The sequence below is a fragment of the Narcine bancroftii genome, chromosome 4 (assembly GCF_036971445.1).
Source record: "Narcine bancroftii isolate sNarBan1 chromosome 4, sNarBan1.hap1, whole genome shotgun sequence".
Taxonomy (NCBI): domain Eukaryota; kingdom Metazoa; phylum Chordata; class Chondrichthyes; order Torpediniformes; family Narcinidae; genus Narcine; species Narcine bancroftii.
The window spans coordinates 225146439-225170471 of NC_091472.1; the positions used below are offsets into that span (position 1 = coordinate 225146439).

Below are 24033 nucleotides of genomic sequence, written 5' to 3' on the forward strand. Positions count from 1 at the left end.
TGTGTAATCAAGAACCCTGTGCATAAATTATTTCATGAACTTAAAGACAACTGATTTATTGAAAAAAACGGTGCATGGCAGCCCATTTCCCCAATGAAATAAATATGCAACAATACTTAGAACATCAAACTGTGAAACGGGTCTGTTTAAATTGTTTTGTGATTTCATTTTGCTGATCTTAAATTTGGCATCGAGCTAGCTGCATGGAAATTAAAAATGTAAGAAATTCTCCTATGGAAGGAGTGAGGAATTGTTACTATTTCTATTTATCCTGATTGTAGGTTTATCATCTCCATTTACAAGGGATAACAGCAATTTGCACGGCAGTACTTCTTCTTTGGCTTGGCTTTGCGGACGAAGATTTATGGAGGGGTATGTCCACGTCTGCTGCAGGCTCGTTGGTGACTGACAAGTCCAATGCGGGACAGGCAGGCACGGTTGCAGCAGTTGCAAGGGAAAATTGGTTGGTTGGGGTTGGGTGTTGGCAGTACTAATGAGAGGACATATGACAATAGCAGCATTCAGTGGCCAGGTCGTTAATGCCACCTTGAGGCTACCTAACAAAATCATTATACAAGAATAAAAGTTAGATTAGTCCACATCATTCAAAAGCAAGAACGATGAAAGGTCATTGACCTGAAATGTTAGCCCATTTTCTCTTTCTACAGAAGTTGCCTGATTTGCTCAGTCGATCCAGCATTTTCTGTTTTATTCTGGACAGCTTTATACATGTACAGTACATATCATGTATTAAAAGCAGAAAGATGAATGTTGTGGAATTAAATAGATTTTCCACACTTATCCGTTGTCAAGCCTGATATGAAGTACAACACACAATTTAATGTTGTTTTACACAAGCCTGAAAAAAAAAACCCGAAACAATCTGTTACTGTGCAGCATCTCTAAATTAAATTAAACTAAACCTGCATGAATAATTTCCCTTTCAGGTTTGGCTCTTTTTTGTTAGGACAGCGATTGCTGGTGGTGGTCAGGTAAAATGAGGCAGCAGCTCTATTGTCCAATTTCAAGTCATCTGGACTCCTCTGAAATATGTTCACTTCCAGCAGACAGGAGACAAACCATCTTGCAGCACGGTTATTTCAGCGCCTGGGCTTGAATCCGGCGCTGTCTGTTAGGATTTTATAAGATCCCCCTGTATCTGCGTGTGCTTCTCCGATTTCCTCCTAATCTTCAAAAAATACTGGGGTTGTAAGTTAATTTGTGTATTTGGGGGACACCGGCTCATAGGCTGGAAGGGCCTGTTACTGTGCTGTACGTTTACATTTTCCATAAAGTGGACATCACAAGCAAATTCAATGCTATTTTCTGTTTATTTTCAGAGTATTAAACCAGACTCAAGAACAGTTTCTTTCCAGCCGTTAGCAGACTCCTAAATGAACCTCATTAATAATGTTGCCTTTGCTGTTCTAAGTGATCTCTCCCTGTAGTTCTGCATTCTGAATTGTCCTTTTATTGTTGTGCTATGCAGATGGATTGCTCTCAAAATGAACTTTCTCACTTTACCTCATACACGCAACAATAAATTTGACCTGGAATTTGAAGGCAATCAGTGTATAGATTCAAGTAAAAACAGCAGAATTCACATCACTTCACTCAATGAGCTTTAGCTCTTTGGTTAATTTGATGCTCCAGCACTGTGACAGCACTAGTAAAGCTGCTGCCTCACAATGCTAATGACCTGGGTTTGATTCTGGTGGGCGCTGTCGGTGTGGAGTTTGCACGCTTTCCTTGTGGCTGCATGGGTTTCCTGCCAGGTGCTCTGGTTGACTCCCAAATCACAAAGACGTGCAGGATGGTAGGTAAATTGGGTGCTGTAAATTGCCCCTGGTGTGGAGATGAGTGGTACAATCTGTGGCGAACTGATGAATGAGTCCAAAAAATGAGATTGATATTGGATTATGGTAAATGTTCTGCTGATGGTCAGTGCAGACTTTGTGGACCAATGGGTCTGTTTCCACAAGTGTCTCTCTCTTTGAAACTATGATCACTGCATGTTTATTCAGGAAAAAATTCTCGGGACATTTATGAGGTTATGTTAATTAAGAACTGCATGTTGTCCAACCCTCATTGCTCATTCATAAAACACACAACTAATGAGCCAGTCATACTTGCATGGTAAATTTGAAGCAAATGTCAATCTACGTACCACTGGATACTGAGCAAGATCATTGTAAGTCCTCCCCGCAATAGAGTTGAGTTGTATGAGGTAGTCAAAGTTGGAAATCTCCCGGCTCACCCATTTCTAAAGGACAACACAGACATATTGGTTTTCTTATTCCGACTTCTCCGTCACTTCAGGACAACGTTCAAAAGAACATATCATAAACAATGAGGTACAAGGAAAATCTATCCTATTGACATGGATCAATCAATGGAATACCTGCTGAAAAGTCATTCACATTTATGTCGATTGCTAACTGTTGTTTGTGGTACCAGATTCTACAGGAACTGGGATGTTAGCAGTCATGCCAAACATGCTTTGGCAAGAGGCTGACAAGAGAGATCTCAGAAGTCAATGATCTCCATGAATCCTGGTTGCAGTTCAGGACAACATTGAAGTTTTGCTGTTTTGTCCCTTCTGACAGGAAGTTGAATAAAAAGCTTCTTTTAAAATCAATTCCCACGGCACCATTTGGGAGCCCAGCACTCTAAGTGTTCTGCCCAAAACCAAGTGTCAAAAATAGCTCAGTTGAGAGGACCATTCATCCCAACATTTACCCTCCTAATAGTGACAACACTCAGAAGAAATCCATTGGTTTACAATTTGGGACATTCTCTCCATTCTTCCCTCAGTTTAAAACCTCAAAACTCCATATTAAAACATTGTTTCTGTTGTATTAGGTACTCGATGGTGGAAGATGATACAACCATGGGACCATAGAACACTATAGCACCCTTCAGCCCTTCTAGTTGATGCCAAACTATTATTCTGCCTAGTCATATCCTCCATCCCCTCCCATCTATATACCTGTCCAAATTTTTCTTTTTTTGCCTAATCCCTCCCTCCACCATCCCCCCTCACCCAACCTTACACAAAGGAGAAAGAAAGTAAGGAGAATGCCAAAAAAAGAAAAAAAAATCTCGCTACAAATAACATTGGAGCTAAGGGATACAAGCTGACAAGTGTGACAAGCTTTCAGAGAGTCCTTCAAATTTTCAAACCAACACATTGTAAGTATGGGCTCCATATTCTCAAATTCTAAGTTATTTTCTCAAGTGGAATACAAGAGTGCAATTCAGCACGCCATCTCATGTCCAAATTTTTCTGATGTCAAATCTGAGCCTGCATTTACCAATTCAGCTGGCAGCTCTTCCCACACTCCCAGCGTGGTTCCCCCTAATTTTCCCTTTGAACTTTACCTTTAACCCATGTCCTTTAGTTTTATCTTTCCTAACCTCAGACTTTTCTCCATACCCTGCACTATTCGACTTATTTTAATATTACTCCCCACACATTTATTTATTTGTTGCTACAGCACAACCCAGTGTCTGAGTTGACTTGCCTGGATAGCATGCAAAATGAAGCTTTTTAATGGTATATGAGTAAGTACACAATAAACAATTCAATTCCTAGAATGGATATGCTAACTTTATCTCTTCCTTCAAGCTTAAATATAAACCCTACTGATTGCAGTACTGTACCTGCGTAAGCCCTGATGCCTTCAGTAGCTCTTGAGGTGATCGAGTGCCATACAGGTTAGGTGGTCGAAGGGATAATATACGACTATAGACTTTGTTCCGCACCTGAAATTTTCAGCAGAAGGAAAAATGGAGGCAAGGAATTCTTGCCGCAGTCTCAGAGGTATGCAAGATATGCCAATTACAATCGAATACATGAAACTTCCATAATGGCCCACGAATCAAAAGAAAAGAGCAATATAAAAGGATAAATAAATCTTCACAACTGCAATTAGTAACAAAGAAAGTGATCTTTTACAAAAAAGAAAGTGATGCTTTACAAAAAATAGAGTGATGTTTTGGGGGAAAAACAATGGATTGTTCTGCAGAGTAAACAGCAAAGAAAACTCCACTTTCTGATTTTTGCTAATAACAGTTTGTCACATGTAAGATTCTTCCTCCTCCTCATCAATCAACATCTGAAATCGACTTTCGACTTAAATATTCACCCAGTTCTTGAGGTAAGGGAGATAAATCTGCACAACTATCTATAAACATAAAATAATAAATATCAACAACTTAATTATAACTTTGGGCACATTTTGACTGGGTAGTCTTCACTCACCATCAATCTTGTTTATTGAGTACACATTTGCCACTTACTTGCAACAAATACCATCATGCCCCAGAAGGGTTAATTCTGGTCTCACCTCCTTTTTGAAGTTCAAGAAGTAGTTAGTCTGGTCGATCAGAAAGATCTCCAGCGCTGACCTTCTCAAGTTGTAACGACGCAGGTGAATCTCACGGAGTTGAGAGAGAGGCCACTTGAAGTCATAGCCTATTCCTGAGGAGCCAAAATAGCCACAAATTTAAACCCATACCATGACAAAAGATGCACAAATATGTGGTGTTGGACACACAAATAGCAGATGTAATGGCATTCTTCACAAATTTTATTAAGATAAACAGTGATGAATGGTACCGAATACCCTTTTTCAGCATGTTGTGGCAGTGTGAGCAGTGGAAGAAACACAGCCACCATGTTGAGGGTCGTTAACGACTGTTTTTGTTCAGATTCAGCACGCCCCTTTAAGGGCAGCATGAGTTCAGTCACCTGGTGCAATGTGACATCATAATCGCTGTCCAGGGTGTGCTGGAGTCAAAGAGAAACCTCTGACAATGCCATTTCCCCATGACTGCCCCGCCATGTGGTGATACAAGCGGGGCCGGTTCACACAAGCCCCCCCAACCGGCTACACGTCCTGTAGCTTTGGCGGCTGGCCCTGGCGCTTGGGTGCGGCCGTCTGCACTGGCTGTGATGTCCAGATGGGCTGCCTTCAGGTGGTCCACTGTGGAAAGTTCCTCTCTCCCCCAACGTCCAGGGTGAAGACTTTGTATGGCCCCTCGTACGATCGCTGTAGTGGTGCACCTTGTGGTCCCCTCTGCACAAAAACAAACTGGGCTGAGTCGAGCTCTTTGGGGAGATGAAACAGCAGGGTGCCGTGGCGTGCCAGGGGTGGGGGAGCTAGGGAGGCCAGTCGCCTCCATAAGACCGCCAGCAGGTTTTTGTCGGTGGCCGTGGTGTCAGGGTCTAGGCTGAAAAACTCATCCGGTAGGGAAAGCAGTGTACTATAGACCATCTCCGCTGCTGAAGCCTGCAGGTCCTCCTTGGGTGCTGTCCTAATCCCGAGGAGGACCCAGGGTAGTTCGTCTGCACAGTCTGGTCCGGAGATCCTGGCCATAAGCGATGCCTTCAGGTGCCTGTGGAAACTCTCCACCATGGTGTGGTGTGGTGTAGCTAGACTCAAAGGAGCATCGCCATTTGAGTCCACAGGGCAGACATGAACTGCGCCCTGCTGTTGATGTACGCCGGGGCTCCAAAAAGGGTGATCCATTAGCTGACCAGAGTCCTGACGCACATCTCCGTGGAGGCCTCCTTAATTGGGACGGCTTCCGGCCACCATGAGGCCCGATCCACCACCGTGAGGAGGTAACGAGGCTCCTTGGACACCAGCAGGAGCTCGACAACATCAACGTGGATGTGATGGAATCTGCAAACCACCAGGTTGAAGTTCTGGATGGGGGCTCGCGTGTGTCGCTGGAGCTTGGAGGTCTAGCACCTGGTACAGTTCATGTCCAGTTCCGCCACCTCCTTCTTCAGCCTGTGCCACACAAACTGCTCTGCGACCATCCGCACGGTTGTCTTTACCGGTGGGTGAGCAAGGTCGTGGATCAGACTGAAGACCTTCGCCCACCAGTCCGATGGGACCACCAGGCGCCGCATGCCAGTTGAGATGCCGCAGAGCAATGTGTCTGGGCTGCTGGGCACCTGGACATCCTTGAGTTTGAGGCCCAAGATGGTGGTCTGCAAGGCCTGTGTCTCCACATTGTTTCTCTGTACCTGAGCCTGTTGCTTGTAATCCAGGCCTGGCGCAAGAGTGTTGATGGCTGGACGGGAGAGCGCATCCGCCACCACATTGTCCTTGCTGGCCCTGTGTCAGATGTCGGTCATAAACTGACACGTACGAGAGGTGGCGCTGCTGTCTGGCGGACCACGGATCCTTGGCCATCGCCACGGCTTGAATGAGGGGCTTGTGATCCGTGAAGGCTGTGAATGTCCTGACCTCGAGGAAGTAGCGGAAATGGTGGATGGCCAAATACAGTGTCAGGAGCTCCCAGTCAAAGGAGCTGTATTTGAGATCCAGCGGGTGCAGCTGCTTGCTGAAAAAGAACAGCGGGCACCATTGTCCATCTAGCAACTGTTCCAAAACCCCCTCTCCCACTGCCATAGCTGAGGCGTTCACAGAGAGCGCCGTGTGCGCCTCCAGCCGCAGGTGCACCAGTGTGGCGTGGCGTCTTTGTCACTATGAAAGCCCTGTCTGCCTCCTCTGACCATGATAAAGTCTTTTCTTTGGTGGCTATGAGCGCGAACAATGGGCACGTGGTGCGCGCAGCTCCATGGATGAAACGATAGTAAAACGTCACCATTCCCGCGAACGCTTGGTGGCTTTTCAGGGTGGAGGGTTTGGGAAATCATTGAACAGCTGTTACCTTCTCAGGCACCAGCACGGCCCCAGCCGCCTAAATGGTGTGCTCCACGAACTGGAGGGACTCCTTGCCAAGCTGACATTTGGCCGCGTTGACCGTGAGGCCGAAGTCCGCCAGCCGGGCAAAGAATGTACGGAGGTGGGCTTTGTGTTCGTCATGGTTGCAACTGGCAATGAGAATATCGTCCAGGTAAATGAACACAAAGTCCAGGTCTTTTCCAACCATGTCCATGAGGTGATGGAACGTTTGAGCTGCGTTCTTTAGATCGAAGGGCATTCACAGGAACTTGAAGAGGGCGAAAGGAGTGATAATGGCAGTCTTACCCATGTCATCTGGATGCACCGGGATCTGATGGTATCCCCGCATGAGGTCCACTATGGAGAAGACCCGAGCGCCGTGGAGGTTGGCAGAGAAGTCCTGTATGTGGGGCACTGGGCACCTGTCGGTGGTGGTTGCGTTGTTCAACTGATGGAAGTCCCTGCATGGTCTCCAGCCCCCAGACGATTTTGGGACCATGTGGAGCGGCAATGCCCAGGCGCTGTCTGAGCGCCAGATGATTCCCAGTTCCTGGAGCCTGGAAAATTCCTCCTTTGCCTGCTGGAGCTTCTCAGGCAGCAGCCGTCTGGATCTAGCGTGCAGCAGGGGCCCTGTGTGGCGATGTTATGGAAGACCCCATGCTGGGGCATGGCAGCGTTGAAACGTGGCTCTAAGATGGCGGGGAATTCGTGGAGGATCTCGTCGAACTCATCCCCGGCAGCGGCTATGGTGGCGTTTTCGGGCCTGCGGGTTTCTGCTGTGTCCAGTCAGGTGGAGTGGAACGTTTGGGCGTTGATCAGCCTTTTGCCCTTCATGTCAACCAGTAGGCCGTGAGCTCTGAGGAAGTCAGCCCCTAACAGCGCGATGCCCACGGAGGCTAGGACGAACCTACAGTGGAACTTCTCCTTCCCGATCTGGATCTGTGCCCTGCAGGTGCCATAGGTCCTGATGGCGGAGCCTTTGGGCGCCCGCAGGGTTGGACCTCAAAATTGGGTGCGAGTCTTTAATGCTGTGGGGGGGAAAGGACGCTGAGCTCAGCCCCTGTGTCCACCAGGAATTGGTGGCTGGTGGATCTGTCCGTCACATGAAGGAGCCTGTTTGTGTGGCCAGTCGTCGCAGCTATCAACAATGGTTGGCCTGGTTGTTTCCCTGAAATCCGCAGGGCTGGCAGCATTATGGGCTTGTGCTCCCCAGCGCTGGTGGTAGAAACACCAGGTCGACTGGCCCTCCTCTGGCTTGGTCTTGGGAGCGGCTTGTGGTCGGCTGGCTGCTGGTCGTGCCACCTGGTTGAGGGCTGCCTCATTCTCCCTCTTTGAGCATCAGAGGGCATCTGTACGGGCTGCTGCTCTCCTCGGGTTCGAGAAGTCATCTGTGAGGAGCAGCTGGATGTCCTCCAGCATCTGTTCCAGGAATATCTGGTGGAAGAGAAAACAAGGCTTGTGGTCTTCCGCCTGGGCTAGGATTTCGTCCATCAGCGTTGACGGACTACGTCTAGGTGAAGGAGCCTGTAAGCCCCGTTGCTGGGAGTTGGCCCAAAAGTTCCAAGCATCGGGTCTTTCCAGGGAGTGGTGGATGATGTTGTCCACCCTCGCTGCCGTATTTTGCTCCAGAGCGCTCACGACATGATAGAACATCGTGATGTCTGAGGAGATGTTGTGGAGTTGAAATTGTGCTTCTGCCTGCCCGAACCATGTTCTCAGTCGGTGGGTCCAAAAGGGGGAAGCTTGATGGAGACAGCATTAACCTCTGCTGAATCCATGATGTTTTGAGTCCAGAAAAATGTCTGGGCTCATCGGGCTCACCACTGTGGCAGTGTGAGCAGTGGAAGAAATACAGCCACCACGTTGAGGGTCATTAATGACTGTTTTTACTCAAATTCAGCATGCCCCTTTAAGGGCAGCATGAGTTCAGTCACCTGGTGCATTGTGACATCATAATCGCTGGCCAGGGTGTGCACTGGAAGGGATGCTGGAGTCGGAGAGAAACCTCTGATGACACCATTTCCCCCATGGGTGCCCCGCCACGTGACAATACAAGCGGGGCCGGTTTGCCATGAGGATGTGCGCCGCCACAATGTAATTATTTTTAATTGATAACATGGTAGAAACTGATTCCAACCATTGAAACCCATGCCATGCTATTACACCCAATTAACTTACAACCCCGCACATTTTGGAGGGTGGGAGGAAACCGGAGGAAAAGCCACAGAGGTCATGGGGAGAACATACAAACTTCTTACAGAGATTTGTGCTAAATGCTACGCTAACTTGCCACATTCACTTTTGAAAGTTACCACTGAATCTATTACCATTATTCTTTTAAGCAGATGATTCCAGATTATAACAACTGACTGTGTAAAACATTTCTCCTTGTTCCCTTATGTCGTTTCATATTAATAAGCTCCCATTAACAGCACAGAAGCAGTCCTTTTGGCCCAATTTCCATGCTGTCCAGCACACTCTCATCAAATTGGACCACTGATCACAGCCTGCTTTCATGTGCTCACTCAGGGGCCTATTGAGTGTTGTGAGAGGACCTGACTCCATCACCTCCTGGGACAGTGCACTCCAGACTGCAACCACCTACCTCCAGGGTGAAAAACATTCTTTCTCAGATTCCCTTCTTACTCCTCACCTTAAATCCATCCCCTCTGGTTACAGATATGATTTTTGGCCATTTTCCAAAAAGCCTTTTTCATGCTCCAATTTTTTTTTGTAATTATAATGAAGTCTTCCAAGATTTTAAAAGGTCATTACTCAAGGTCAAATTGCAGGGATTGGATTGGTTTTAGACAGCATTTGGGTTTTAATTTAATTGCCATGGAGACCTCCAGCTGGTGAATTCCACATCAGGTTTAGTGGGTCATCTCCTACCTTCCTCTTTGTCTGCACTTCCATCAAAAAAATTGATGTGCTGGGTGGTGACTTCAAGGCGCCCTGAAACAACATCCATGATGGTAATCAAATCACAGTCTTCCGCGATCACCAGCTTTTCCTTCTGATTCTGCTCCTCCTCGTTTCTGCGGAAGGAAGAATTTTTAAAAAGTGACTGAAATAAAGTGGACGTACAGATCAGAGCACTCGTACCCACTTTCCCCTCCAACTGTAACTCGCACTTCCTTGGAAGACCAGCTAACATGCTAAAAGATTCCATCCACCCCAGCCACTCTCTCTTCATCCCCCCCCCCCTCCCATCAGGAAGAAGATTCACAAGATTGCGGGACAGTTTCTTTCCTGCTATTATCAGATTCCTGACTGAACCTCAAATGAGAAAGATTATGCTGCCTTTGCTCTCTACAGATTGATCTCTCTCTGCAACTGTACTTCTGCACTGTGTCTTACTTGTTCCACCAGGTACAAAATGTCTAACTGGTCTGCTTGCAAAACAAACCCTGATCAGTGCATCTTGATACAGGTGACAATAAACTTCAACTTGAATAAAATAGCATTCAAATCAGATTTTAAAACACTGCATGATTAAAATTGAAGAGAGAAAGGCCCAACAGATTGCACAAAGGAAAATTCTCATGTGGAGCAGATTTTCTTCCCATAGGAATTATGGGTTACATTTCTGAAAATAGAACCAGAGATGGGATTTCAGTTACTCAGAGACTAATAGGAGTGTTCAAAAAGAACGAACGTGTTCAAACATTTGATAAAATAAGGATAAACTGCAGTGGAATCATTAATCATGTTCAAATTTTATGGCAAAAGAACCTGAGGGAAAGAGAAATTTCCTTTAATTAAACAAAATGTTAAGTAGTTTCAACTAGGATCTGATTAGTAACTTTTTCCAAAGATAATTGCTAAATAAGCAAAGAAAGCATTTGCAATGCTCTGAAGAGCAAGAAAGGAAACTCAGAAGCCCCTTTCAAAATACAGCATCTCAGTAGCCCTCCTGGGGCCCAGGTGCGATTACTGGGGCACCTTTCAAATCACAGGGGGATCTACCCATTAAATCGCCAGCCCAGCAATTTAAGGGGGAATCCCTCCTCAACGACGAAACAGTATGTGACACATCACACACTCACGGGAACTATCAGCCGTCAGTCTCCCCTCCCCCAGCAGTCATCACCTCCCATCAATCGCCATCTCTACCATCAGTCGCCATCCACCGCGTCATCATGCCTCCCTTCCCCCAGCGGTGTGCTGCTGATGCAATGTGCTGCTCTGGTTCGCGGACACGGCTCAATGAGGGAGTGTAGTGCGGAATCAATGGCCATCTTCCTCACCATAATCTCCCACGCCACTGGAACTGTTTTGCAGGCACCAGAGCGGTTCCAGCGCTCCCACATTGAGCCATCGCTGCGAACCAGAGTGGCATTCACAGTAGCGGCATATCGTGGCCCCCCCCACTCTCCCTCCGATCGCGCCCCCCACTCTCCCTCCGATCGCGCCCCTCCCACTCTCCCTCCAATCGCCCCCTCCCACTCTCCCTCCGATCGCGCCCCTCCCACTCTCCCTCCGATCGCGCCCCCCACTCTCCCTCCGATCGCGCCCCCCACTCTCCCTCCGATCGCGCCCCTCCCACTCTCCCTCCGATCGCGCACCCCCACTCTCCCACCGAACGCGGCCCCCCCACTCTCCCACCGATCGCGGACCCTCCACTCTCCCACCGATTGTGGCCCCCCCCACTCTCCCACCGATCGCAGCCCCCCCATTCTCCCACTGATCGTGGCACCCCTCCATTCTCCCACCATATAACCATATACAGCACAGAACAGGCCAGTTTGGCCCTACTAGTCCATGCCGGAACAAATCCCCACCCTCCTAGTCCCCAATCAGGGTTTGGAACACAGAAGCCGGCAGAACATACCAGGTGAGTAGGCATCAATTCAAAATTACTGCATTAGGAATCCAGTTAGTGTGATATGGTTCACAAATTAAATAACAAATGTAAAATGAGTTTACCAGGAGGGGTTCCATGGATAGCCACCCATAGTCTACCAGTGATTTCATGTCAATGTGCCCATCAATCTCCTTTATTACAATAAGCTATAAAATGCAATCTTCAGGTCACATGCTTTCACAAATGTCATCTTGCACTTAAGATGCTGTACCACATTTATTCTCGAAAGTGGCCAGACTTGAAATGTTGACTGCTCATTTCTCTCCATGGATTCTGCCTGACCTGCTGGTTTTCCTCTAGCTTTTCTTAGTATTGCTCAAGATTCCAGCATCTGCTGTTTTATTTGTGTTCCATGTTTATTTGAGCAGAGACCTGAGATAAAGAACCATGAGTCACCCCACCTCAGCCCTTGAAAAAGCAAGGCGCTGAGTAGATGAGCAACAATGGTTAGGTCTGAGCACACGAATTGCAAGCTAGTTTCAACCCATCACTGCCCCATACGGATCTAATAATTGGACAGCAGATATTTAACTTCTAGTTTCCTGAATTGAAGCTTTCCACTATGGCTGAACTGTATTAAAACTAGGTCCACATTTTATTATTTTTTAAACTTAGAGGTATAACACAATAGTAGGATCATCCAACCTATTGGATTGTGTTGCCCAAATACACCAATTATCCCACAAACCCCATATATTTTTGGAGGGCAGGAAGAAACCAGAGCACCCAGAAGAAAATCACACTGATCAAATTTAGATTACAAAAAATAAATAGCCATTGAAAATAACACAAACAGCTGAAAACTTCCCTTATATATTTGTATTGCCAATAGATTTATTAAAAGGCAAAGGAGGAAAAACCCAACACCCAACCCCAACCAACCAATTTTCCCCTGCAACCGCTGCAACCGTGTCTGCCTGTCCCGCATCGGACTTGTCAGCCACAAACGAGCCTGCAGCTGACGTGGACTTTTTACCCCCTCCATAAATCTTCGTCCGCGAAGCCAAGCCAAAGAAGAAGAGATTTAAAAATATAAATTTTTATAAAAATGTAAAATTTGGGTTAAACACATTGATGTACTTAAACATTCTTACCTGTAACTCACTAATGCTAACTGGTTATGATTTACTGGATATTTAAATTAAAATTAATTTAGATCGCGGCCCCCCCCCCCACTCTCTCCTGATGAGTTTCCTCCGCACTCTCTCCAGCACCACCACCCACTTTCTACAGTTTGGAGATGAGAACTGCACACAGTACTCCAGGTGTGGCCTAACCAATATTTTGTAATACCCCAACGATTATTCTCTTCCTTGACCTCTGACTAAGCATGCAGCAACGATGACAAGAGTTTATTGACATGTACATTAGTGCAATGTTGAGATGTACTGAAATTCTTGCTTGCTGCAGCCAAGTAGATAGATATGATACACCAACTACAATAGGATAAAAGTTACCATAATACGTTAAGGCAGAAAAAGAGATAATAATGATAAAAGGATAAATAAATATTCACTGTTGCAGTCATTGCAGAAATAAATAAGTGACATTTCAGTGGCACAGATGGATCTCTTGCTGGGTTTGAAGATCGTGTGCATTTCACCACCCTATCCACCCTTGCTGCTGCTTCTTGGGAACTATAAACTTGGAACCTGAGATTTCTGTGTTTTGAATTCCCAAAATACATCATTTTCCATTTGTCTGCATTAAGTTTCATTTGCCAACCTTCTATCTGATCTGTATCCCACTGAAAGCCTTAGTTAACCTTCCTTGCTATCCACTACACAAGTTTTCATGTCATCCTTAAATTTACTGAGCATTCCTCCAACATTCATATCCAAACTGCAGAAGCACCTGGACCAACCCCTGTGCGATACAATTGGTCACAGACTTTCGATCAGAAAATACATCCTTTTGCTGCTACCATAGTCGACAGCCGAACGTGCCACAACCGAAGCAGCGAACTGACACCAGGAACCCGTGGCCTACACAGCCAGCCGAGATGGGGTACACACTTCGAAGTTGGCACTCGACTCAGCTGCTGGGCTGGCCAGTGGCAGCCAATCCGGTACAGTGGAGCTCGGGAAAGAGCCACACCTGGGGATGAGAGGAACTCACTGATTGGACACTCCCCGGATAGCATTAAGTGACCAATCCAAGGAAGCGGATGGTAATGCCATCAGTCAGGTGGCACGATAACATCAGAGATGGGCATCTGAGCCCTTTATGAGCAGAGCTGCCAGCACAATGAACCAGTATTGAATTCACTCCCATAGTGTGTGTCTCTTCTTTCAGCGTAACCTCTCCAGCTGTAGCAACTGCTACACTACCCTGTTTCCCACCACCAAGTCTTGGATTCCATGAGCCTTAACCTTTAGACTAGTCTATCAGACTCTTGAACTTCCTCTTGTTACAATAATTTTGACTTCCCCAACAGTGTCTGCCTGCACTATCACAGGTCACTTTTTTTTTGGACTAGAATTACTGTGAATATTATTATCAATCTTACGTATTTGTTTTTTTAAAATTAAATTATGTTTACTATTAGAATTTTTTTAATACACAAGTACCCTGTTCAGCTGCAGCAAGAAGTTTGGTGCATGTGTACATTGTACACAACGACCTGGTGTAGAGGGTGGCTAATCACCCTGCAGGATGAAAAATAAGACCTGTCAAAGGGAGAGTAGGGTGAATGGCCATCTAGCAAACATGTGCCATGAAGCGCAGAAAGGGTATCCCTTGCATTGAAGTTTGGTCAGCCATTCACTGCAACAGAACTTCCCCCAGCCATCTTGGACCTCACTATGCTACTAGATCCAGGAGGGGATGTCGAGGAATTATTTAACCCTCAGTTCCATTATTATTGGTATTGAGACTTTATATTTCTTTTTGAATTTTCCTAACTCTTTTTTTCTTCTTTCTTTGATATATTTTGTGGGGGAGGGTGGTGGGTGGTTGGAAGGGAGAAGGGAGGGAGGGATGAGTTTTTATAAATACCACGAGTAATTTTTTTTTCTTTTGTAGCTTTATTGAATACATGGGTAAGGTTCTAAAATTCTTAAATAATTATTGTCCAGTGCTCTGTGGTGTGGCAACTCCTGTGGACTGGCACAATTTGAATCTGCCACTGTTGGTACAAACTCCTTACAGACAATGCGGGACTTGAACCCCGATCGCGATCACTGGCGGTGTAAAGGTTGAATATGTCATAATCAGGACCGGGATTCGTACTAAGGAGTTCGTACTAACATCCTGATCGCTGGCACTGTAAAGGCATTGCACTAACCGTTTCGCTAACCATGCCGCCCCACAGTATTATTTCCTGTTTTATGTTTTGTAGCACCTTTGATATCTTTACATTGGAGGTTCCCTTAGGGTCAATTTCTGCCTTCCAGCATTTTCTGTGGTCCGGAAATGGCCAGGTCCAGACATTGCCAGATTCAACAGGTACAACCTGTACTACAAAGAGACAGCACAGTCCAAATTGCCTAAGTCAATTAGCTAATCAACTGCATTTCTACTCAACATTCTCTAGTTGTTGCTGGCTAATCAAAAGATGACATTGTTCTTCACCAGAAAGACAAAGAAATAAATCCCAAAATGTATAAAATGCAGCTTTAATAATGTGATGCAATACACAAAGGGCTGCAGAAACATAGCAGCTCACACAGCATCTCATCAAGGGTTCAGGCCAGAAACGTTGGTTACCCTTTGCTTTCTGTAGATTCTGCTGAGTTTCTCGAGCACTTTTGTGTATTGCATTACAGTCACAGTGTCTGCAGACTTTCCTATTTAACTTTAAAAATATGGTGTAGTGAGGGTGCAGTGAATAAAGCACAACAGAAGTTGTGTATAATGGGACTTCGCAGGAGTTTAATTAATTATAGTTGATGCACTATCAAAATCACCCAACCTCTGAAGTTAGGCACCTCCCAGAGTTCTTTGTGTCCCCCAGTTACCGGGAACTCCTGATCCTGTAGGGGATAATAGAGTGGTGCGGTTCACCACAATGAATCTTTTTGGTATTTTAGAGTTTGCAACAGTTCTATCTAGTTCCTTTGCAAGGAGCTTATGCCATACCAATGCTAAATGGGTTCAGTGGACACTTGAGCCACTCAGGATAAGCGTCGCACCAGGCGGCGCTGTCTAGTCACGTCTCCAGAATGGAGGACCATCGCCTTCCCAAGATCGTGTTATATGGCGAGCTCTCCACTGGCCACCGTGACAGAGGTGCACTAAAGAAAAGGTACAAGGACTGCCTAAAGAAATCTCTTGGTGCCTGCCACATTGACCACCGCCAGTGGGCTGATTATCGCCTCAAACCGTGCATCTTGGCGCCTCACAGTTCGTCGGGCAGCAACCTCCTTTGAAGACCGCAGAGCCCACCTCACTGACAAAAGGCAAAGGAGGAAAAACCCAACACCCAACCCCAACCCACCAATTTTCCCCTGCAACCATGTCTGTCTGTCCCGCATCGGACTTGTCAGCCACAAACGAGCCTGCAGCTGACGTGGACATTTACCCCCTCCATAAATCTTCGTCCGCGAAGCCAAGCCAAAGAAACACTTGAACAAGGTAGGAAACATTTATAACACTGAATAAAACACAAACGTCTGCAGATTCCAGTCGGTGATTGAAGTAAAAAAAATGCTAGAGAAACAGTATACTTTATGGAGCAAAGATACATAACCAACTTTTGAGCCCTTCATCAATGAATAGCTTGATGAAGGTTTCAAACGTTGGTTATGTATCTTTGTTACATGAAGTATGCTGTTGGACCTGCTTTCAAAATCTTTCTCAATCTTTTCTGTTCGTCCTATGATTAAACATTTACATCATGTACCAATCACTTCTGGAAGAGGGGACAATTCAACAGTTTACATCTATACAGAAGGACTTACATGTTACTAGGCATGCTCAGATCTTCATCAGCCAAACGATCATCTTCCAGGTCACTGACCTTGACCTGCTTCACTGCTTCCAGCAGCAACGATTCAGTGGATGGCACAGTCTGCTGGACCCCTGCACAGATTCAGAATGGGCTCAGTTTAGTTTTTTTTTGGGGTGGGGGGGAAGAGAACTGGATTTCATAATGTATAATGTATATTGGTTGAATGATGCTTCAACAACAACCTTGCACTCAATGTCTCCAAAACTGATTGTTGACTTCAGGAAGGCCAGAGGTTTACAATCCTGTGATCATTGGAAGATCAGAGATGGAGAGAGACAGCACATTTAAGTTCTTGGGAGTCACTATCTCGGAGGATCTTTCCTGACCCAACACATTAATGGCATCATGAAGAAAGTACGTCAGCGTCTCTACTTCCTCAGGAGTTTGCGGAGATTTGGTATGACATCAGAAACTCTGGTAAATTTCCAGAGGTTCGGTGGAAAATGTGCTGACCAGTTGCATCACGGCGTAGAATAAAGCCCTCCAAAAGGTAGTTGGCACAGCCCAAAATATCACAAGCAAAACCCTCCCCACTATTGATACACCTATAGGGAACAATGCTGTTGAAGAGCAGCCACAATCATCAAAGACCCTCACCACCCAGCACATGTTCTGTTCTCACTGCTGCCATCAGGAAAGAGGTCTAGGTGTCACAAGACTCTCACCACCAGGTTCATGAACAGCTGCTCCCCCTCCACCATCAGACTCCTCAACAACAAACTCAATCAGAGACTCATTTAGAACTCTTACTTGTGCACTTTATTGATTTTCTTTTTGTTCTCTCTGTATTGCACGGTTTGTTTACGTTTACCCTCTAATTTCTTTTGCACTACGAATTAGTGTTAATTCTCAAGGTTGTGTGATGTCATGTGTGTTCTCTTACAATAAATCTGTAATCGAAAACTGAATACACCAGAAAAGCTTCATGGTAGATAGCAGGACCCGGACTTGAACCCCAGTGAATCAACTGAGACAAAAATACCCAAGGCAGATAACACTGAGATTGAGTGAAAACCAAATGGAGCAATAATATCAAAGTTTTCATCCTGTGTGGTTATTTTTCAGAATTTGAGGAAACAATGAGGATACAGGAAGGACTCAGTGGGTCAGGCAGGATCCACGAGTAGAAATAGTCAGTCAACGTTTCAGGTTGAGACCATTTATTAAGACTCCAGATTCTGACCCCAAAACTGACTGACCATTTCTACTCGTGGATCCTGCCTGACCCACTGAGTTCCTCCAGCAAGCAGCTCACTGTCTATTCAAGATTCCAATATCTGACATTTTTTAGTGTTTTTTCCCTCCAGAGTTTGTTTAGCCCTTTTCTCAGTGCTGGCCTGCCTAGGAAATGGGAAAAAAAAATCACAGGACAGGCAGAACCCAGCAGCGTTTCACACCGCACCATTATTTGCAGGGAATTCTGCAACTCGGGACTTTAAGAGGGGGGGTCCCACCTCTAGCAGTGACGTTATGAGTAGCATATTATGTACAGAGCTCAGATAGCCAGTTGACTGCACTGTTCCATTTCATAGCTGTCAGAGCTTTAGTAGAAATTATTATCTTAAACACAAGATCACAATCAGATTAATTTGTCAAATGTTTATTGTTGAAATGAATCCACAGCCCACTCCCCTCACGCAGCGCTCCCCATCCCTCTCCCCTCACGAGGTCCTCTCCCACACGCCGCCTGCTCCCCCTGCCCTACTCCCTCACACCACTCCACCAGGTAACACAACCGCAGGCCGCAGGCAGCAGGACGGGATGCTGTCAGGCAGCAAGATGGGATGGGGGCTGTCAGGCAGCGAGACGGGACAGGTGTGCTGTCAGGCAACAGGACAGGACGGGGGCGGGCTGTCAGGGCACAGCCGCTGGGGGGGGGGTTGTTAGGGCACAGCTGCCAGGGCTGTGAAATTTATCTGCCAGTCTGACGCAAGCATGCAGGCACTAATATCACTAATCATTCATGGTAGGACTTGTCATTTCACACCACCAGAGGCCAGTTGGTGAGTTAACTTGGCTGGGCTCTCAAATCTGCTCAGTTGAAATTGACTCACCCTGCCCGGCCATTTCTTTTCACTCTGATTTGACCCTCCAATTTAGAGGGTTAACTCACAAGTACTCAGCAGTGTGAATTTTGAATCACAAGTTGTGCAGCAGAAGTAATCTCAGTAAATTTCAGATTTAATATTACTTTTCCTGTTTTGGCAATTCAACTTTTACTCAGATACTTGTTTTAATAACATGTTAGACCAAGTCTAACAAGAATTTTCATCAAAATAAAATGGATTTGTATTTTCACGCAGAAATTTCAGAATTTGAAAACTACCTGTTTGTGGTCTCACTTCCAATACACCCACAAGGTTACTCAAAGTAACTATATGGATTTTACATAATTATTCAGATTCCATTCATCTTCATCAAGGAGGGCTCAAGCCTGAAACATTGGTTATTTATCTTTATCTTTGCAACATGAAGTACACTGTTTGACCAGCTGAGTTTCTCTAGCATTGCATTTTATTTCAATCATGATGTCTGCAGACAGTCGTGTTTTACTTACTGTACGTAGAATTCTTCTTCTTCTTTGGCTTGGCTTCGCGGACAAAGATTTATGGAGGGGGTAAAAAGTCCACGTCAGCTGCAGGCTCGTTTGTGGCTGACAAGTCCGATGCGGGACAGGCAGACACGGTTGCAGCGGCTGCAGGGGAAAATTGGTGGGTTGGGGTTGGGTGTTGGGTTTTTCCTCCTTTGCCTTTTGTCAGTGAGGTGGGCTCTGCGGTCTTCTTCAAAGGAGGTTGCTGCCCGCCAAACTGTGAGGTGCCAAGATGCACGGTTTGAGGCGAGATCAGTCCACTGGCGGTGGTCAATGTGGCAGGCACCAAGAGATTTCTTTAGGCAGTCCTTGTACCTCTTCTTTGGTGCACCTCTGTCACGGTGGCCAGTGGAGAGCTCGCCATATAACACGATCTTGGGAAGGCGATGGTCCTCCATTCTGGAGACGTGACCCACCCAGCGCAGCTGGATCTCCAGCAGCGTGGACTCGATGCTGTCGACCTCTGCCATCTCGAGTACTTCGACGTTAGGGATGAAAGCGCTCCAATGGATGTTGAGGATGGAGCGGAGACAACGCTGGTGGAAGCGTTCTAGGAGCCGTAGGTGATGCCGGTAGAGGACCCATGATTCGGAGCCGAACAGGAGTGTGGGTATGACAACGGCTCTGTATACGCTAATCTTTGTGAGGTTTTTCAGTTGGTTGTTTTTCCAGACTCTTTTGTGTAGTCTTCCAAAGGCGCTATTTGCCTTGGCGAGTCTGTTATACAGCACAGAAACAGACCCTTCACTTATTTTGTCATTGCCAACCAAGCTGATCTCATTTGTCTGCATTCAGCTCATATCCCTTTGAATATTTTCCATCCATGCACCTATGCAAAGATCTTTAAATGTTACAATTGTCCCTGCTTTCACAATGTCCTCTGGCAGCTCATTCCATATACCCACCACCTCCTGTGTGAAGACAATACCGCTCACATTTCTTTTAAATCTTTCCTCCCCTCAACTTAAATCCATGTCCTCTAGATTTAGATTCACTTACTCTTAGCTATGACTCTTTACCTTCTCTGTGCCCAGCATAGCATCTACAAGGTCACTCCCTTGGCCTCCTACACTCCAGGGAGAAAAATCCCCAGCCTATGCAGCCTCTGGGCTACCAGTCCTAGCAATGTTCTCATTTATTAAGAAAAAGGTATATTGTTGAAATGAAAATTACAACAGAAAATGCTGGAAATACTCAGCAGGTCAGGCAGCAACTGTGGAAAGAGAAAAAAATTTAATGTGTGGTAGGGTTCCTCAACTATTTTTCAAATACCTTTTATCAGAACTGATTGGTCCTGAAACTATAACTGTTATTCCCCTGATGGAAAGTTCTGAAACATTAGCTGTCTTTGCATCGATGCTGCTTATCTTGCTAAGTTCTAGAAGCATCCCTGCATTTGTCTCAGATTTCAACATCTGCAGTTTTATTTGTTTCCCCATGACTTTTGACATTTACGAAGGTGAATAATGAAAAGGTGGGAGCCAGAAAAACGGAGCAAGGCATGGGTAAAAGCTTCTGTTGAGTCACAGAGGTAGGTGTTCCGTCTTCTGTGCTGTTCACTGCTGTTCCAGTGAATATAGTCCTATTGCTGGAGGGCAGCAAGATATTGACTTTGAGGAGGGTGCAAATAATTTTGCCTGTTCCATTTGGTGTTCAACCCTCAACATTTTTAATTAAGAGAAGTAGCAGAAACACTTGGTTCAAATTCATTACCATCTGATGGTACATATACAACCAGATGAAACATTTTTCTTCGGACCACAGGGCACACACGCAATACAAAGCACATGATAATCATACACAAAAAGCACAGTATTAAATAAACATGAATAACTATTCTGGAATAATTTACTAAATTCCATTAATAAAAGACCCAAGGTTACAGGATAATGTTCATCAATCTCACAGCTTGCAGGAAGAAGCTATTTCCAGCCTGACAATGCTCATCTTGATGCTCCTGTACCTCTTTCCTGATGGTAGTATATCAAATATCCTGTGTGGTGGATGGCAGATTTCCTCAATAATTCTATTTAAGCAATGCTCCCAGTGAAATATTGTCAATAGAGGAAAGGGAGAACCCAGTGATGTTCTTGGCCATTTTAATGATCCTCTGTATTGACTTCCGTCCCACACAATGATGTAGCCGGACAGGACTATAAAATGTTGTCAAAATGGGAGCTGTCCTCCTCAACCTCCTGAGGAGGTTCAAGAGCTCCTACACTCTTGGACAAGACCTCCTGAGGAGGTCCAAGAGCACCTTCCTGACTAATGAGGAGCTGTTGTAGATCCAGGATTGATCACGCACACCAAGGAACTTGATCTATACTTTCCTAAAATAAAAACATTATCAAACTGCACAGAATCAACGGGGACTGCTGAAGCATCAGCTCTGTACCAAATTTCCTTTTTGAATAGAATGGAATCCATGCATGGGATCACCTTTTTTCTTTCATTATCTGTACATTAACATTAAACTGACACTTACCAAGGTTGTCACGTAGTGCACTTGCGTCAGTATGGGGGTCAAAGTTATAGTTCTGAACTAGCTTAAGCCTCATCCGGGAATAATTTTCCACACTGGACAATTTCCAGCACATCGACTCTGGTTTTCTTAGGAAAGGGGGAGGGGGGGGGGGGTTGGGCAGAGAAAGCGAACATTCCATTAAAAATCAATTGAATACCCTACACCAAAATGCTACAACATCTGAATAGTTCATGTAAACTGGAAAACTTTGAACAATTATCAAATGCGAGGCTGAGTAAAAGAAAGTAACAATAGGTTTGTCACAGTTCTGATATTTCATTTGAGAGGAAAACAGAGAGGCAGAGAGAAGTGAGGCAAAGGTTCTGCTCCCAAGAAATGTCTTCGAGGAAATTTCTCCCCAAGTCAGATGTTGTTTGATAGATACCCATGTTGCATCACTCTGCATACACTCCCTATTGTGCCTTAATTTCAATAAATATCAACCCAAACATTGCCTTTAATGGAACGTGTACTGCATCTAATTGTTCATGAATATTGCAACATATGAATATTGCAACATATAATTATCACTATTATCTTGAAAAGTTTCATAAACATTTGTGGGAGAATATGCTAAGTCATATTTCTTCAAGTAAGGTCTTCTGTAAATCAGTCCCCGCAATTGCAGAGGGGCAATTTGAAGCGGGCATGGCCAAGGTGGTGGGAGTCTTTGAGAAGGCTACTTTCTTAAGACAGCACCTCATGTCAAAGCCCTTGATGGAGTGAAGTCTGGTGCCTGTGATGTCTTAGGCTGAGTTAATGACCCTCTGGAGTCTATTCTTGTCCTGACAGTTGGCATCTCCCAATCAGGCAGTGATACAACTGGTCAGAATACTCTTCACGGTACACCTGTAGAAGCTTACTAGAGTCTTCAGTGACAAACCGAATCTCCTCAGACACCTCACGAAGTATAGCCGATGGCAAGCCTTCTTTGAGATTGCATCAATGTGGAGGTTCCAGGACAGATCCTCAGAGATGTTGACACCCAGGAATTTGAAGTTCTTGACCCTCTCCACTAGTGAGCCCTCAAGGAGGACTGGGTTATGTTCCCCTGACTTCCTCCTGAAGTCCACAATCATCTCCTTGGTTTTGCTGATGTTGAGTGCAAGGTTATTAATGAGCTGATCCATCTCCCTCCTGAATGCTTCAGATTTTGCTGACAACTGTGATATCATTAGAATTGTGGCTGACCACAGAGTCATGGGTGTATAACGAGTAGAACAGTGGGGTGTGCCTGTGTTCATAATCAGAGAGGAAGAGACATTGTTTCCAATTCATACTGACTTTGGTCTTCCAATGAGAAAGTCAAGGATTCAGCTGCAGAGGGGTATACAGAAGCCTAGAGTTTGTATCTTCTTGACCAGCACTGAGGGAATAATGGTATTGAAGGCCAAGCTGTACTCGATGAAGAGCAGCCATATGTATGAATTGCGGTTTGAGGTGATCCAGAGCTGAGTGAAGAGCCAGCGATAGTGCATCTGCTGTGGAGCTATTGTGAGGATAGGCGAACTGCAGTGGGTCCAAATCTTTGCTTCGGTACTTGTTCATTCTGGCCATGTCCAGGCTCTCAATGCATTTCATCACCTAGAAGTTAGTGCTATTGGGTGGCAGTCATTGAGGCAGCTCACACTACTCTTCTTGGGTTCCAGGATGATTGATACCATTTTGAAGCAGGTTGGGACCTCCAACTGTCATAATGAGAGGTTGAAAATGTCCATGAACACTCTGAATAGTTGGTTGGTGCAGATTATCAGTTTCCTGCCAGGTACACCGTCAGGGTCTGTCACCTTGCAAAGATTCACCCTCATGAATGATGTTCTGACGTCAGCCTCAGAGACAGATACCACAGGGTCCTCAGCCTTTTCAAGGATTCTGGTAGTATTATTTGGTTCTCCTCCTCAAAGAGGTCATAGAAAGTGTTCAGCTCATTGGGCAGTGAAGCATTACAGCCATCTATAGCGTTCGCCTTTGCTTTGTAGGCTGCAATGGCCTGCACTTCCTGCTATAGCTGGCTGGCGTGTACCTGTCTCTGGCCTCCTTCAGGATTGCCGCTTTGCTTCAGAGATGGCTTTCCGCAGGTCGTACCTGGACTTTTTGTAAAGATCTCGATTTCCGGTCTTAAAAGTCCTTATTCTCACCCTCAGCAGGTTGCAGATTCTCTGATCCATCCAGGGCTTCTAGTTGGGGAACACCCAGTACGTACATGTGGACACACACTCATCCACACAGGTTTTGATGAAGTTGTTGACACCTGTTGCATATTCATTCAAGTCTATGGATGAGCTCTTGAATATGTTCCAGTCCAAAAATTCAAAACAGTCCTGCAGACACTCCTACGCCTCACTCAACCATACTTTCGCCGGCTTCACCATTGGTTCTGTGGTCTTCAGTCTCTGC

General features: G+C 45.6%; 1 protein-coding gene and 1 long non-coding RNA gene across 7 annotated transcripts in view; one reads left to right on the top strand and one right to left on the bottom strand.

Annotated features, from left to right (window-relative positions):
• Positions 1 to 24033, bottom strand: part of nbeal1 (neurobeachin-like 1) — a 353839-nt gene that overhangs the window by 58711 nt on the left and 271095 nt on the right. For 5 of the 6 annotated variants that reach the window (XR_011356411.1, XR_011356412.1, XM_069934130.1 and 2 more), the window contains 6 exons: positions 21598 to 21722; positions 16473 to 16593; positions 9597 to 9742; positions 4350 to 4483; positions 3664 to 3765; positions 2168 to 2263 (listed from right to left, as the gene is read on the bottom strand). Coding sequence is in view for 4 of the 6 variants with exons in the window: in XM_069934130.1 (XP_069790231.1) it covers positions 2168 to 2263; positions 3664 to 3765; positions 4350 to 4483; positions 9597 to 9742; positions 16473 to 16593; positions 21598 to 21722 (724 nt within the window). In the remaining 2 variants the exon portion in view is untranslated. The remainder of the gene's footprint in view (positions 1 to 2167; positions 2264 to 3663; positions 3766 to 4349; positions 4484 to 9596; positions 9743 to 16472; positions 16594 to 21597; positions 21723 to 24033) is intronic. The other variant, XM_069934129.1, reaches the window with a different exon arrangement.
• LOC138761648 (uncharacterized) lies at positions 8633 to 13838 on the top strand. Its single transcript, XR_011356413.1, has 2 exons — positions 8633 to 8798; positions 13420 to 13838. It is a non-coding gene; the product is annotated as an uncharacterized lncRNA (long non-coding RNA).